The following is a 17336-nucleotide window of genomic DNA, read 5'->3' on the forward strand; positions in this document are numbered from 1 at the left end:
GTAACTTTTTATAATATTTTGGTTCCTTAAGGGCATAAATTTGGGTTCATTTGCTATGTCTTGACTGTTTTCACTGGACTTAGTGCTTTCAAGTGCAGGACTGGGTCATGGATGCCATTTGTAAAATTCCCATGATATTTGATAACACAAGAATGATGGTTATATGTAAGTTATGATACAGAATAAACACTCATGAACTCAGTACCCAACCTAAAAAGAAATTTACCTATTACTCCTCAAACCCCTTCTTTTTTCCTCATTATTTTGACTTTATCTTCCATACACTTTAAAAATGGTTTTACCACATATATTGATATTCCTCAGCAATACACTATCTAGTTTTCTTGCTTCAGAGCTTTATAGAAATGTTACTTTACTGTAAGAAGTCTTCTGTAACTCTTGTTTACTTGCCAGGTATATAAGATTCAACCATGTTCTTTCTTGTAATTCATCATTTCCCCTGTTGTGTAATCTTCCATCGTATGATGTACAGTGCTTCCATGAACATGTGTCTGCATGTCTTCTGGGCCTGTGTGTGAGTCTTACCAGGGTAGGTAGTGGTTCTTGTATATGTGCATACTAAGCGTTATAAGATAATGAAAAATTGTTTTTACAAGTAGTGTGTACATACTTTATGTTCTTACTTGCAGAATGTAAGAGTTTGTGTTGCTTTTCATGAATTTTTTATATTACCAAGTAAGAGGCAAAGAAATACCTATTTAATCTTGTTAACAGTAGATTTCCATATGACTGGTAAGCCATATCAAGTTTAATTACTGTTAATAGATCTTATCCCTGAAGAGATTTTTTTAATGAGGGAAGAAGGAAATAGGCATTTCCATTTTATAAATGAGTAAAGAATCTACAAGTTTATCAGTACCAGGGTCAATGTACAAATAAAGGGGTAAAGTCAGAAATATCTAGGTATACTTACTGTCAGTGGATGAGATTGAGGTCTAACTGTATACTGCTGTTTCAGGCAACTTTGACTTATTGTTTCTTAAAATTTCTTAAATTTAATTTTTGATGTTTCATTATCAAAATCTTTAAAGATAAAAATACCATAATAAGTCCCCATATACCAATCACATATCTTCAACATTCTGTATTTTAAGTTTCGAGAGATTACAAACTACTGTGGTTTCCATTTGTCCTCCTTTTTTTTTTTATTTTGAACCTGAAGCCTTGACACATGGGCCAGAAAGAAGCAAGAGGAAGGATATCTGTGTGGAGGGTGTATGGTTAGATGTTCTCCCCACCATTTAATTTGTGGCAATTACTGTGCTGATACTCAAGTTTCAAAGATGTTTAGAGCTTAATGGGGGGAGACCAGAAAACATTTGATCTGATGTTGGGGAATTAATTCAGCAGATATGTATCGATCATCTGCATATGCCAAGCACTGTTTTGAGCACTAGGATATAGCCTTGAAAATATCCCCTTGTTGGGATTGCTTTCTGTTGTGGGGACTAGAGTGGGATGGGGAGAGAGATAATAAACAGTAACCGGATAAAATACATGAAAGCTTGACATGTGTAATGGGGAAAAACAAGGCAGGGAAAGGGGGTCAGGGAGTGCCTGGGGTAGAAGTTGAAGGTTGCAGCTTTCTTTAGGTTGGTCAGTCAGGGAAGGCCTCACTGTGAAGGCCACATTTAGGCAAAGACTTGAGGGAGGGAGACCCCCACAGATGCAGGGGAGGTCGTTCAGGAAGGTGTGGTAAGTGAAGAGGCCCAGTGTAAGAGCCCGCTGTTTGAGGGAGTGGGGATACGGTGCAGTGAGGTGAAGAATAATAGGAGATGAGTAGGGGCAGTGGTGATTGTGTGTAGGATTTTGTAGGCCATTTTAATGGTATAGCTCTCATTAGAGGGTTTTGAGCTGAGGAGTGAATAGGATACAACTTCTGTTTTAAAAGCTCCCTCTGTTGGTTTCAGGTGGTTTGAGTATGAGATACCATTTAGCTACCTAGTGGAGTTGTTGAGTTAACATTTGACTTTGAGACTTGAGTTGAGGGAGAACTACCAGTTAGTTAGAAATCTGGGAGTCATTAGCATCTAGGAGATAATTAAAGCCATGAGACTGGATGAGAACACCAAGGAGAGCAAGAGAGATGGAGAGAGGTCCAAGTACCGTAGGGAGAACCAGTGTCTAGTGGTTGGTGAGATGAAGTGGAAGTAGCAAAGGATACTTATGAGGAATTTGCAAGAGAAGAGAAAAACCAGGAGAAGGTGATATCCTGGAAGCCAATGAAGAGCGTATTTACAGAAGGAAAGAGTGGTAACTGCAGCACATGCTGCTGATAAACTAAAATAAGGACTGGGAAGTGACCGTTGGTTTTGGCAACATAAGTGACCATGACAGATGCAGTTTTGGGGCAGTGGTGGGGGCAGCTTATGGAGAGGAATAGCGATGTTGAGTATGGAGAGCTCTTTAAAGGGGTTTTGTGTATAGGGGATCAGAGAAATGGGGCAGTTGCTGGTAGGATAAGAGAAGTTTTATTGCCTTAAGATGGAGAAAATAATAATGTAATGTTCATAAGATTGTATATCAGTGACACTTTAATTAAAAAAGAAAATACATAACATAAAATTTACATGTGCTGATGGAAATGATTCAGCAGAGGGAAAATTTGAAGATGTAAATAGGATATTTGCTTACTGGTATCTAAGGAGGTCAAAGTGCATGGGATCTTGGAACAAGTGGAGGGGCTGGTCTTAGATGGGAATGCGATAGGGAGGCGATGCAGTTAGAGGGTGGGTGTAGGAGTTTGCAGAAATTCTTTCCTAATTGATCCTATTTTCTTAGTGAAAGAGGAAATAGAATGGTGGAGGAAGTGTATTTGTCTGGGAAGGCATTAGTAAATGGACTAGGGCAGTGTAGGCTTGCTGTGAAGCCCTCAGGTGCACTTGAAGCTAGTGATCATGAAGTTAGAGTGAGAGCATGGCTGTGTGTTTTCCTTGAGTTTGTGATATATATATATATATATATATATATATATATATATATATATATATATATATATATATATAAAATTAGACTGTAATCACACCAGAGTCAGGGATTCTAATTCTACTTTGGTGCATCCATATATACATAAAGAAGGAATGTAAAGTGATGTTTCAGTGGTTATTTTTTTAAAAATTCAAAATAACTTGAGCCTTGAGTCTTTATTTTTATATTTAAGGAAATACATTTTTGGTTACAGTATAGCTCTCCTTTTAGTTACATTGGTTTATGTGGAGCAAAGTAACTGGCCTTAAATATAACACTTGCTGAATTGTGTCCTACTTGCTAAACTGGTCCCTATAGTGGATATGATCCTCTTTGCTGAGTCTTTTTTCCTGGGTTGCTTTTATTTTCTGCCTTGATCAATCTCTTGTGTCTATTTGAATTTTTCTCCTTGAGGTAGCTTTTTGTAAAAAAAAATTGTGGTTAAAAAATACATAACAAATGGGGTGGGGGGGAATTTGATAATATGGGTGAAGGTTGAAACCACAATGTTGCTCATGTGAGACCTTCATAAGATTGTATATCAGTGATACCTTAATTAAAAAGAAAATACATAACATAAAATTTACACTGTAGCCATTTGTAAGTGTTCAGTCAGTGGCATTAAGCAGTCCCAGTGTTGTGTGACCATCACCACCGTCCATCTCCAGAACTTGTTCATCACGCCAAATAGGAACTGTGTCCCTGTTAGACAGTAACTGCTCATCTCCCTTCCCAACAGCTCTGGGCAACTATTGTTATACTTTCTGTCTCTGTGAATTTGACTATTTTAAGTACCTCATAAGTGGAATCATACAATATTTGTTCTCTTACCTTGAGCTTATTTCATTTAATGTAATGTCTTCATGGTTCATCCAGGTTGTAGCATGTAGCAGAATTTCATTCCTTTCTAGATACAGTAATAACTCCATTGTATGTATATGCCCTATTTTGTTTATCCACTCATCTGTTGATGGACATTTGGGTTGTTTCCACTTTCTGGCTCTGAAGAATGCTGTTCTGAACATTGGTGCACAAATGCCTGTTCAAGTCCCTGCTTTCAGTTCTTTTGCTATATATATATATATACTCAGAAGTGTAATTGCTACATCATGTGGTAATTCTATGTTTAATATTTTGAGAAACCTCCATAGCAGCTGCACCATTTTACATTCCATTCAGAAGAACACAAGGTTTCAGTTTGTCCTCGTCCTCACCAATGCTTGTTGTTATTATTACTATTTTTGATAGTAGCCATTCTAATGGGTGTGAAGTGGTATCTCATTGTGATTTTGACTACGATGACTTTTTGACCAATTCTAGTCCTGACTTTAGGATTCGGGTTACCACTGTCAATTGTATGAGGCACACAAAGTAGGAAACGAAACTGTAAACACTATTCTGGTTGAACCGTTGTACCCAGTTTATCTATTGTGATGGGCTGTCAAACATGAACGTGTGGCAGTGACTGGGAGTCCTAGTGCATGAGGGGTTTTTCTGTGCTGTGCTCATTGGCAGGAAGCACCGTGGCAGTGATGATGATACTGGAAACCCTAAGAGCATCTATTTCTTCATTTCATTTTATTATCTGTCCCTAAGCTTTCCTTGTAATCTCAAATTAACTTTATTATAAACTAATGGATTTGAATGTATCTGCAGAAAATATTTCTTTATACTGTTTATAGAGCTTTGAGATTTGAATATGTATAGGAGAAAGAAAAGGCAGAGAATATGAAAAAGAAGAGTATTCTGTTTGTACCATACTCATTGGTTATAGTTCTTACTTTTTTAGTAAAAAGCTTTACTTTCCAACCATCTACTGGTGGCTTCTTGACCCAACCAGTGACTCATGAGACTTCAGAGGCTGTATAGTATTGTCTCCTTTATAACAGAAAATAAGAAAAATTCTAAATTAATGCTATAATTTTTAATGCGTATGTAATCTTTTTAAAAAAGAATATCTCTAAGAATGATAGATACAGCGTTTTGCAGCATTCAAATCTTTTGCCTATTTTTAAATTGTTTGTTTTCTACTCTTGTATGAAGTGTATATAATGAGAGTTCATTGTATATTCTAAATACAAGTCCTTTGGATATGTGATTTACAAATATTTTCTCCCAGTCTGTAGCTTGCCTTTTCAGTCTCTTAAGTGTCTTTTAAAGCAAAAGTTTTCATTTTGATGAAGTCCAGTTTATTTATTTTTATTTTGTGTTATGGATTGTGCATTAGGTTTTATGTTTAAGAAACCTTTGCCGGGCAGTATATACAGAGAAGACAAGCAATGATTCTATAGCATCTTATTACGCTGATGGACAGTGACTGTAATGGGGTATGTGGGGGGGACGTGATAATGGGGGGAGTCTAGTAACCATAATGTTGTTCAAGTAATTGTACATTAATGATATCAAAATTAAAAAAATTAAAAAAAAAGAAATCTTTGCCCTAACCCCAAGTAACATAAGATTTTCTTTTTTCTTTTTTTCTTTGAGTTAGGTTCTTAAGGTTTAGGTTGAGGTTCATCTCTTGGCCTGGGGATATTCAGTGGCTCCAGGCTTATTTGTTGAACTGTTTGTATTTTTGTCAAAAATTAATTGGCTGTGGAAATAATCCAAAATAGATGGGTAGATGCATGGATAAACAGTATGTAGTATTTCCATAACTGACCATAAAAAGGAATGAAGTACTAACAATGCCACAACATGGATGAACTCTGAGAACATTAAGTGAAAGAAGACTGCATGTAAATTTATAACATTTACACGAAATGTTCAGAATAGGCAAATCTATAGAGACAGAAAGTAGACTAGGGTGATAGCTAAAGGGTAGGGGGTTTCTCTTTGTGGTGATGAAAATTAAAATTGACTATGGTGATGGTTACACGTATCTGTGACTACACTAGACACCAGTCAATTGTACACTTTTAACAGGTGAATTGTGTTATGCGAATTATGTCTCAGTAAAGTTGTTTCAAAGTAATTAGTTGGCCGTGTTTGTGTGTATCTATTTCTGGACTCTGTGGTCACCTGTAGATCTCTGTGTTTACCCCTTTGCCAGTATCACATTGTTTTGGTTAGTTTAGATTTACAGTCTTTAAATATGTGGTGTTCTTTCAATTTATTCTTTGTCAAAAATATGTCCAGCTATTCTAGTTAGTTCCTTTGCCTTTCCATTTCCATTATAAATTTTATAATCATCTGTTGGTACTTGAAAAATTCGGCTGGAAGTTTGACTGGAATTAGATTAAATCTATAGGTCAGTTTATGGAAAAGTGCCTTCTTTATTATAACTGAGACTTTTAAGTCCACAAATGTAGTATGTCTCTCGATTTATTTAGGCTGTCATTGATTTAAAATTTTGGTTTTCAGTTGTGCATTGCTAGTCTACAGAAATGTGATTGACTTGTGTGTGTTTACCTCTTAGAGACTGGCTACTGATTTATCAATTTTATTTGCCTTTTCAAAGAAGCTTTTGGTTTCACTGATTTTTCTCCTTTCAATTTTATTGATTTCTGTTTTTTATTTTCTTCTTTCTACTTGCTTTTGGTCTATTTGCCTTTTTAAAAAAGTTAAAATGGAAACTCAGATTGTTGATTTTAGATCTTTTTTAAAATGACATCTAATGCTGGAAGTTTTCTTAAGTTTAATTGCTTTACCTGCATCCTACAAATTTTGGTATATTATATTTTCAGTTCAAAATATTTTCTAACTTTTCTTGAACTAACCCATTAATTATTTAGAAATGTATTTGGAGATTTTACTGTTCTCTGTGTGTGGTTATTGCTTTTTAATTTAATTCTCTTTTACTCAGAATACTTTGTACAATTTCAATTTTTAAAAATTCATTAAGGTTTGTTTCATGATCTAGGGTATGGTCTATCTTTGTGACTGTTTATGTACACATGAAAAGAATGTAATCTGCATTGTTGAATCGTTATCTTATAAATGTCAATTATAATAGAGTTCATGACATTTTTTTTAACACCATTTCATATTCCATTTTATCTGTTCTGTTTTTTACAAGATATTCCAAGTTTTTTGTGATTGCCGTAGGGATTATGATGTGTGTACTTAACTTTTTACAGTCTGTTTAGAATTAATATTTTGCCACTTGAAATGAATGTGGAAGCTATACCCCCTTATAGGTCCCTTGAAAATATCCCACTTTTCAGATCCCTTGACCTTCATCCCTCATCTGTTATAATTGTTTTGTATTTGCATTTGTTGAAAACTCCACCAATGGTTTAATTTTTGCTTTCAAACATCAAACAAATGTTAAAGAACTCCAGTGAAGAAGAGCGTATTTCTACTTCCAAGAATATTTCCTAGATATTTGCAGTTTCCCTGCCTAATTCTTTGATCCCTGATGCTCCCATGTTTTCCTGTGACAGTATAAGCCTTTTGTTTAAAAAACATCTAGCATTTCTTTCAAAGCAGGTTTATTGGCAATGAATTCTCTTAGTTTTCCTTTATCAGAGAATGTCTATTTCACCTTCTGAAGGATATTTTTGCTGGTTATAGATTCTGGTTTGAGCTTCTCTTTCAGCACTTTTAAAATGCTCTACTTGCTTCTGTCCTTCATGGTTTCCCATTAAAACTCTGAAGTAACTTAAATTGCTCTTTGCCTAAGTAATATGTTGTGTTTCTCTGCTTCTGAGATTGTTCATTGTTTATAGTTTTCAGCAGCTTGGTTTTACTGTGTCTGATTGCAGATTTTATTGACCTGTTTTTAAGTTCACTGAGTTTTCTCTTGCATCTCCTTTCTGTTGGTGATCCTATCCAGTGAGTTTTTAAACTTTCAGTTATTGTATTTTTCAATCATGAATTTTTGGTATATCTTCTGTTTCTTTGTGCAGATTTTCTATTTTCCATTTGTTTTGAGAGTGTGTTTGATTTTTTGGAAGCATTTTTATAGGAGTGCTTTGTCAGATTGTTCTAACATTATCATCTCTGTGTTGTCATCTGTAGATTGTCTTTTCCCATGTGAGATAGGAATTTCCTGATGCTCCATATGCCCAGTTCTTTTGAATTGTATCCTAGATATTTTGAATGTTATGTTATAAGACTCTGGATGTTGTTTAAGGCCTGTGGAAAATGTTGATATTTTTGTTTAGCAGATAGACAGCCTGATTCAGTTTGGGCCTTAATTCCTGATGTTACAGCTCTCATGGGCTTTGGCTCCACTATCAGCTTTGTGTTCAAATCCTTTGCAGTTTTGTCTGGCCACGTGCATCCCACCCATTGGCCAGTCTGGGACCCAGGCAGTTGTCTTTCTGTTAGTTCAGCTCTGAAAGTGGTTGGTGTTGATTAGATAGCATAGCAGCTTGGAGTTAGCCCAGCAGTTCATAAGCCACTTTCCTGGGCTATTTTTCTTTAGAATCTCCTAAGTCCTCATCGTCTGCTTCTCTGGGATTCTTCTTTCTTACTCTCTGACAAGAAAGTCAGGGCCTATTCTGACCCCCACTTTGTTGACTGTTCCTGCATGGGTTCCAGTCTGCAGGACCGGAGCTGGCTCACTGCTCTTCCATGTCTCTTCTTTCTGAATCCATCTTCCATTTTCTACCTGTCAGAGTCTTCAAACAGCTGCTTCAGATACTCTATCCTAGCTGTATAGCTGCATTCAGTGAGAGAAGGTGGTATGTTGCTGTTCCATCTTATCCAGAACTGAAATTCCCAAATGATTTTTAAGATTAATTGCAGATGTCCCCATGGTATTAATGACTACAATATGATCTTAATTTATTTTTAGTACATAATTCACCCATATGCTTAACATAGTTGTACTTACACAAGAGTATCTGGTGTATTTTGTACCAAATAACTTAGTTCTGTCATTTCAGTTGCACATTTTTTTCCCATACAGATGAGGTGTTGACTCTTCTTCAGAACTTTTTTATGTCTACTACAGAGAGCATTTGTGAATTTATTCTCAGAAGACTTACTGTGGATGAACTAAATAGTGTAAGTGTTTATGGGAGTAGCTTCTTATTCTTTTCATCAATATTTGAATGATTACTAATTGGCAGGCATTATATTGAAAAGAAAAATTAGTTTAATGTGATAGTTTCTTGAGAAGCGGCCTTATGAAGTAGAGAAAATGTAAGCTTTGGAGTCTCCTAGTTCTGGTTATGTCTGTGGAGTAACTATGATCTTGGGAAAGTTATGTAGCTTTTCTGAGCCTCAGTTTCCTCATCTGCAACATGGAGGTAATCTACTTCTCAGGGTTTAGAGTTTCAAACAGTTTAACTTATTTGAAGTACATTGCATAGTTAATGTATATTTGGTCCCAGTATCCAGAGATTGGGATTTGGCAGGTTTGAGACAGTACCCATACATACATATTTTAAAAATTCCGTGATTCTGAAATGCAATTAGAGTTGGGAACAGTAGGTCTGAGGTAAGGATGTAGCTGTCTCTGCTCTCCACATAATTTGTTCTTTCTAGGACATCTGAAAAAAAAAATTAACAGTTTTCCCCCTTTCTCCAAGGATTTTCTGTACTATGTTAATTTCTGAAATTTTATTTTTAATACATTTCACAAACAGAAACCTTCTAACACAACACACAATTCCATAACCAAATGTTTCAATTTCGTCAGCATTCTTTTAATTATTTCCACTGTCTTCCCTCAACAAAAGTGTAATCCCAGACATCTTGACAAGAAATATTTACTGAAAAGAATCTACTTTTGAGCTGATTCTAAGGATTCCTGTCCAGTATGTTTTCTTTCAGTTACCTGTGATAGTAAAAAAGGCAACAGGACATAGCAGCTCAGATGATTAGGTTCCTATTGTAGGAACCAAAGCACTGAACAAGAGCACTTTCTCCTCACCTCCTCTGCACTTCCACCCAAAATCACTCAACAGCTGCTGCCATGAGAGTAAGAGAAAAGCAAACTGGAGGCTCTGGCCTCGGCACAGGAGAACAGACCGTATGTGAAGCATGGTCATACATGGCAAAAGATGCTTCCAAGTTAGTGGTGGTGGTCTAATCAGTCCAATTCTTATAGAAATGCCTATTCTTAACTTTTTTTTTCAGTTAAAATTTCTTAGGGACAAATATTGAAGCAGTTAGAACCATTAGATTGTTAATAAAGTGAGAAAATATACTTACTTTAACAAGCCTTATTAGAACACCTACTGAAGCAGGTATTGTTTGATAGGCTAGTAAGCAGGTGTGAAAATGTAAAAAGACAAGTTTTATACTGTATTTTGAGATGTTAAAATGAAGGCAAGGACATACAAAGGAATAAACCCTCTGAGGTGGGGGATGCTAGCTTTCTTCTTACATAAGCAATTGTTATCCCAAAATTTTTCTGCTACCCCTAAATTTTCAGGAAAGCACTTAGTAAAGAAGTAACTTTTTTGTTTATTCTGCGCTAGTATCACATTATTGTCAGTATTATTTTACCTTTTTATTATGGAAATTTTCAGACACAAAAGAAGTATAATCAACCGGCCTTATATAACATGGATGTTTTAGTTTGGTTGGAATTTGAAGCCAAAAATAGCTTTCAAAAGGGACAGGTTTAGTCTTTCAAATGCAAGTATTAAAAAAAATTAACTCAGCATATGATAGTTTAAAATCATTTTTTAAAAACTGGCTTAAAAAGGTATTAGAATTCCCAGCTAAGTACATTTGTTAGGTAGCTCAGAGTTGATTAAAAGTCTCTTTCCCTGCCTTTCCTCCCCTCAGTGGCGGGATGTTTAATGTTAACAACTGGCTCTTAGTGGGGAAAAAAGCCCTGATTTTCCATTTCCATGGCTGATTTCAAGTTACCAAGGAGGCCACTGAATCGGGGAGATGAGCTGAGACTCTTGGAGTGCATGCTGGCTCCAGCATGCCGCCCACCTCACTGTGCAGAGGAGAGGCAGCCGGTAGGTTTCACTCACCTCCATTCAGACTGTCAGATGTCTCCACGCTCACTCACATCCTGCCTCCTGTTTACTAGAAGCAGGCAGTCTGGATTTCATCCTCTTCCATTTGCTCAAGGCATTTACACTATTCATTATCCGCTCTCTCTCTCCCCATTATATTCAGCCTTTCCTTTTCTCTTGGGTTCCTTTCATGAGCATTGAAAAGCTTTAAGACTCCCTCATCTTAACCCTTTCTACTCTGGTCCCTTCAGCACCCCACTTCCTCCACCTTCTAAGCTTAGGCATACACACTCCTGCACCCCATTCCAACCAGGTCCTCATGGCAAGCACGTGGCTGTCTCCAAAACTGTCAATAACTCCTTTGCCATAAATCTAGCCGATATTTTTCAAACCATGTTCCTTGGCTCCTTGCCCCAGTGGGCACTGCTGGCCACTAGTCCTTAGCATCTACAGCATCATCCTCTCCTGGCATCTCCCCGCTCTCTGGCCATTACTCCCACTTTTCCTTTGAATGCCCATTCTCAACTCTGCAGCCTTGAAAGTTGGAGCTTTATCCAGTGTGGCCTGGCCCCTCCTTGCTCAGCCTCTCCTCTGTACCTGAGATGTCATCTGTGTCCACAGTGTTGGTTATGGCAGCAACCCTGCCCGGAGGTCTGCATCTCATGCTGCTCTTCTGAGCTTAACCCTTTTAGCCAATTGCCATTTGGCACCTCAAGTTGCATTTCTGACACTTGTGCTGTTCAGAACTAAAACCCTTATCATTCTTACAGGGGGCTTCCTCTAAGTCCCCTTCTTGGTGACTATACCACCATCCAACCAGCTTCTCAAGCCCAAAACTTGAGGCTCACTCTAACCCATTATTTTCAGTCTCACCAGGTCCTGCACTGTCACCTTCTGTCTACACTGTGTCCTAAGACTTGACAAAGTGCCTGACATAGAAACTGATTAAGTGGATGAATTACGTGCTTCCTGTGTATCCTAGAAGGTCTCTGAGATATAGTACTTGGGACAGTAATAATAATTAAGGCCACCACTCAGTGCCAGTCCGTCTGGCATACTTTCTCTCATTTAATTCTTTGAAAAACCTTGTGATGGGTAGATATTACCTTTACCCTTTTATGGATAAGGATCTGAGGCCAGAAGAGATTAGGTCACCTTCTGCCAGTCACAGAGCTGGTGAGTGGTAGAAATGGACTATACCTCTCTGCCTAACTTGTAGAGTCAAAAAGACCTACATTTAGTTCTGTCCCTCCCACACAGCTCTGTGATGCTGGGTGAGTTGTTTAACCTCCCTGATAGTCTTCTTGGGAAAGTGGGTCTTCCTGTGAGAATGGAGTATTGTAACCTGCCTGAACCAAGGGAAGTGGTAACTGTTATTATTTATGCCCTGTTAACCCCGGTATGCAAGAATTGGTAGAACATAGTTTCTGCCTTCCAGGGTCTCATAAATAAAGTGGGGAGCCAAATGAGTGAATTGTGCCAAATGCAGTCACTGTATAAGCACAGAGAAGGATGGCCGTAACTCTGCAGGGGGCATTATGAAGGCTTCCTGGAGGAAATGACCTTTTCTCTCATTAATGTCTTAGTTTTATACTTTTAAATAAATTTATTTCTGTTTGAGCTCTGGTAATTTTGTGAAAATTTTGGACACTACTTGTTAATTTTTTGTCTTAGGTTTCAGATCTAGATCGTTGCCATTTATACCTGATGATATTAACTGAGCTTATAAATCTCCATTTGAAGATTGGGTGGAAAAGAGGTAACCCCATTTGGAGAGTTATTTCTCCTTTGAAAAATGCATCCATTCAGCATCTTCAGGAGATGGACAGTGGACAGGTAATCTTTGATTCAAGGCTTGTAGTTACGTTGAATAAGACATACATGGAATACTATTTGATTATCCTAAACTATTTGATATAATAACAAGCATCTGCTGAAATTTAGTTTTGAAATTAGTCCTGTGTTCATAATCTCTGATGGAGATTGGGACTCCTGTCATAATGTTAGGTATATAACAGAGGTGTGGTAGCTTCAATCTTAAAGTTATTTAGATATAGATAGTGGATCTGCACTAAGTCCTGTCCGTGTACCAGTAAGAGACTCTAATGTGTCCACATTCACCAATCTGGCATCCAGAGCTCTCCATACTTGACTTTCTGCTCAGTGGTCCACTGCCTGTCCTCTTCTTTCCACAGTGTTCCCCTTGCTGCCCCCTCTAGGCCACCTTGTAGGGCTTCCCAGATCTCAAGCCAGTGCCCTGTAGCTCCCCCTCTAGGCTTTCATCCTGTCTGCCCTTCCTGAGAAGGCCCACCCTCCACTTCGCTTGGCACTAGGTGCATCCTTTGGCCCGATTCTACTCACATTTTCTTCCAGTGCTCTTCTGGGATCAGCACCTCATTCCTTCCTTCATTTGTCTACTGTTCATTCCACCTCCACTACAGTGTTTGTCTCCATCTTCCTTGTTTTGGGAATACTTTATGTGCATACATCTTCTCCACTAAACTTAATGCCTGGAGGCATCTCTTAAATGTGATGCAATGAGGTGCAGTGACTGTGAGCATGGCTTTGGTTTGCATTCCTGGGTTGAATCCTGGCTTTATATGTGCAAGTTGTGTGACCTTGTGGAAATTACTATGCCTCATTTACCACACCTGCAAAATGAGGGTTAAAGGGTTATTGTGAGAACTAAAGCAAGTGTATACATGTTAACCCTTTAGAACAGAGCCTGCTACCTAGAAAGTCCTCAATAAGTGTTAGTTAGCTGTTTTCGTTTAGCAATTAAGTGTTTAATAAAGTTAAGCTGAATTATGGTCTAGTCTGGGCTGCTAATTAAAACAAAGAAACCACTTGATTGCTTTAATAATATAATTCTTAAAGTAGTTTTCAAGAACTGTCCTAAGCGGAAATGCTAAGAGGACTGATTAATATTTCAACATCCTGGCTAGTACACATCTGTATGTTTGCATTAGGACAGGACATTGTGATATATACCAAAATGATGAACCATACCACAGTAATTCTCAAAGATTGGCTTGCTTTCTTTAGTAATCTAGTAAACTACACTAAAATGAACAGGAACTATATTGGCCCAAAAGTAACACTAAATTTTATTTCCTATGTTGGTAATGTTGTTATGTAAAACTTATCTGTAGAGGTGCTTGATTTATTGGGAATGAGGGAAGGCATGCAGTAAGTAGTAGGATGTTCCTTTCTGGCAGGTGTTAACTGGTTGGCAATGTTTGGGGGAACTGCTCTGATCTCCCACTGAGCTGGATTCTAGGTCTAGGTTCTTGCCTGCACTGCGCCCATGGCTTTTTGGTTAGCGATTATTGATTTTCTCTCAGAATTATGAAGGTGGCCTCTCTTGGTCTTCTTCCTTTGTGCTCCTACATGAAGGGTTCCAAGTGCTTCACGTGAAATAACCCATTTATTTAGTGGTCACAACAACCCTGTGAAGTAGATTCAATTACTGTCCCCATTTTACAGACGTGAAAACTAAGGTGAACTGTGGACCTACAGTCAGACTGGCAGGAAGTGCAGAGCCAGGACTCTGACCTAGGCCATGTAGTTCATGAGTCTCTCTCTCTCTTACCTGCTCTGCTGTGTCACCTTTCTAAAAGCAGCACATTGCTGATTGCAGGAGTTATTTATATAAATGTCTGGAGTCTTTTTTTCTAACATCCTTCAGCTAGACAGTTAAAATAAGACTCACCCTAGGAATGTCGTGTCTGGCATGATGTGAGTAAAAAAAGGTTGGGAAGTACTAATTCACAGGCTGGGAACTAAGGCCCTTAGTTTGCTTATGTGAAATGAAAGATTGTTCTGTTTCTTGCTCAGGAGCCGACACTTCGTACACAAATTCAGAGAGTCATGAGTATGGCTGCTTTGGCCATGGTGTGCAAGGCCATTGACCAGAAGCCAGAGCTACAGCTGGATTCCCCAGATGCTGGGCCCACAGAAAGGTTCCTCTCCTCTCTCCAGCTCAATCAGACGCTGCAGAAGCCCCGCGTGGAGGATCCAAGCAGGTATGTATATTCACCCCTTGGAATGCAGCATATACAAGAAAGGTATCTTTCTGCTAATGTTTAAAGATCCATTTTTGTTTCAGTCATTGACATAATTAGTGATTGCCCAACTTTACTTCTAGAGTTTTGGAAATTTAGAGATGAGACTTCATTCAGGATGACAGCATATTATCACATTATTTATCTCTATTCCTGGAAACCCACTTACTTTTCTGCATTTAGTTTTCAGGGAATTAGTTAAAGTGTGTGAAAATGCCTACTTTCAAGGTAGTTAGAAAATTGAGGTTTATATGATTTCCTTGTTTTTGATGGACAGGATATTAGTAAGGAGTATTTAATTTCTCCCTTTGTAAGGATAGTGTACTGCATGGAAAAGAACCTGAGACAGGCTGAACAAAGGAAGGAGAGGTGACTTTATTTATTTATTTATTTATTTATTTTTTGAGAGGGCATCTCTCATATTTATTGATCAAATGGTTGTTAACAAAAATAAAATTCAGTATAGGGGGGTCAGTGCTCAATGTACAATCATTAATCCATCTCCAGCCTAATTCTCGTCAGTCTCCAATCTTCTGAAGTATAACGAACAAGTTCTTACATGGTGAACGAATTCTTACATAGTGAATAAATTCTTACATGGTGAACAGTACAAGGGCAGTCATCACAAAAACTTTCGGTTTTCTATCACGCATTATGAACTATAAACAATCAGGTCAAATATGAATATTCGTTTGATTTTTATACCTGATTTATATGTTGATCCCACATATAAAGTGGTAGGTAGATGCAAGATAAAGGTAGAAAACATAGTTTAGTGCTGTAAGAGGGCAAATGTAGATGATCAGGTGTGTGCCTATGGACTAACTATTAATCCAAGCTAGACAAGGGCAGCAAAACATCCACGGATGCAGAAGATTTCTCTCAAAGCAGGGGGGATGAGGTTCTGAGCCTCACCTCTGTTGATCCCCAATTTCTCACCTGATGGCCCCCCTGCGACTGTGCCTGTCTTAGGTTGTTCCTCCCTTGAGGAATCTTACCCATCTCTGGCTAACCAGTCATCTTCCGGGGCCATACAGGGAAATGTAAAGTTGGTAAGTGAAAGAGAAGCCATATTGTTTGAAAAGGTTAGCTTTTTACTTCTTTGCAGATTTATGCCCTGTGGCTTCTATGCCCAGCACTTGTCTCGAGGTATCTTTACCACCTGGAGGAATTATGATACTCGGTAAATTTGATATGAGGCACAAATTCTATTTAAGGGTTGTAATTAGGAAGGAAGAAGAAAAGCTGTAGAGGTAGCATATGGAAGAAAACATGGGAGGATTGATTATTTCTTTGACATATCTTCTTGTAGAGTACCTTAAGTATGTATAGATTTTAAACTACTAACTAATTTGCACACACATATTAACATAATAGGAATACGGTGACATAAACAAAGCAAATCTATAATTACCATCCATCTCCAGTGAAGCCAAGAAAACCATTTAGGCACCCTAGGCATTTGTGAAAATTTGTCTATGATATGATGGATATTGTCCTACTGTACATGACCAGTCTGAGAAAAATCAGACAAATTAAAGCAGCCCATTTCTGGGATCTGTTCACATCCCATATGTTCTTTTAACCATAGATAGTCTATAGTCATAAGATTTTGGAGTGCTACAACTTGCACCCTTCCCAACTCCTGGTTGAGTTCCAACAGTACAGATCTGGTCAAATTCGTTGTCTCACTGTATGCACATGCCAGCCTAGACATCTCCCTCCTCATTCCAATGGCAAGTCCAGGAAACAGTGGGGTGGACGCAGCCACAACCGCAGCATCGCCCGGACCCCTGTGGAGGCTTTTTGATGCTCATCCCCCCGCACGAGTCCTCCAGAGAGTGCTGATGCCGAAAGCTCCTCCTCATATCGTATCTTAGTTCATTTTCTGGGTATCCAAGCTAGGCCTTGATCTTCTGCATAGAAACAAACAGACCCTTTGCCCACACTTTGACATGCCCTCTATACCACTGTGCAGAACTCATTGGAGGTCAGCACACAGGGACTGCCTTTTTTTTTTATTTATTTATTAAGAGAAAGGAATATTATCAGAAAAGAGTACCTCCACAGCTGATCATCTGACACCCTTTAAGTGATCAACATTAAGGATATTTAAAGCATGCGTTGATCTTTGATTTACCAATAGTTTTATCCTATCAAGGAGTAATCCCCCCTTTCTTTCTTTCTTTCTTTCTTTTTTTTTAATCTTTAAATCTACACTTACATGAAGAGTACTATGTTTACTATGCTCTCCCCTATATCAGGTCCCCCCTAACAACTACATTACGGTTACTGTCCATCAGCTTAGCAAAATGTTGTAGAATCCTTACTTGTCCTCTCTGTGTTGTGCAGCCCACACTCCCCTTTCTCCCTCCCCCCCCATGCATGCTAATCTTAATACCCCTCTTTCCCC

The 17336-nt window shown here is 38.2% G+C and overlaps 1 protein-coding gene across 5 annotated transcripts in view; it reads left to right on the top strand.

Annotated features, from left to right (window-relative positions):
- TARBP1 (tRNA guanosine 2 -O-methyltransferase TARBP1) overlaps positions 1–17336 on the top strand; it is a 100253-nt gene that overhangs the window by 37485 nt on the left and 45432 nt on the right. For 4 of the 5 annotated variants that reach the window (XR_012133321.1, XM_037017068.1, XM_037017066.2 and 1 more), the window contains exons 13-15: positions 8846–8943; positions 12534–12695; positions 14697–14884. Coding sequence is in view for 4 of the 5 variants with exons in the window: in XM_037017068.1 (XP_036872963.1) it covers positions 8846–8943; positions 12534–12695; positions 14697–14884 (448 nt within the window). In the remaining variant the exon portion in view is untranslated. The remainder of the gene's footprint in view (positions 1–8845; positions 8944–12533; positions 12696–14696; positions 14885–17336) is intronic. The other variant, XM_037017069.2, reaches the window with a different exon arrangement.

The sequence above is a fragment of the Manis javanica genome, chromosome 7, assembly GCF_040802235.1.
Source record: "Manis javanica isolate MJ-LG chromosome 7, MJ_LKY, whole genome shotgun sequence".
Lineage (NCBI taxonomy): Eukaryota > Metazoa > Chordata > Mammalia > Pholidota > Manidae > Manis > Manis javanica.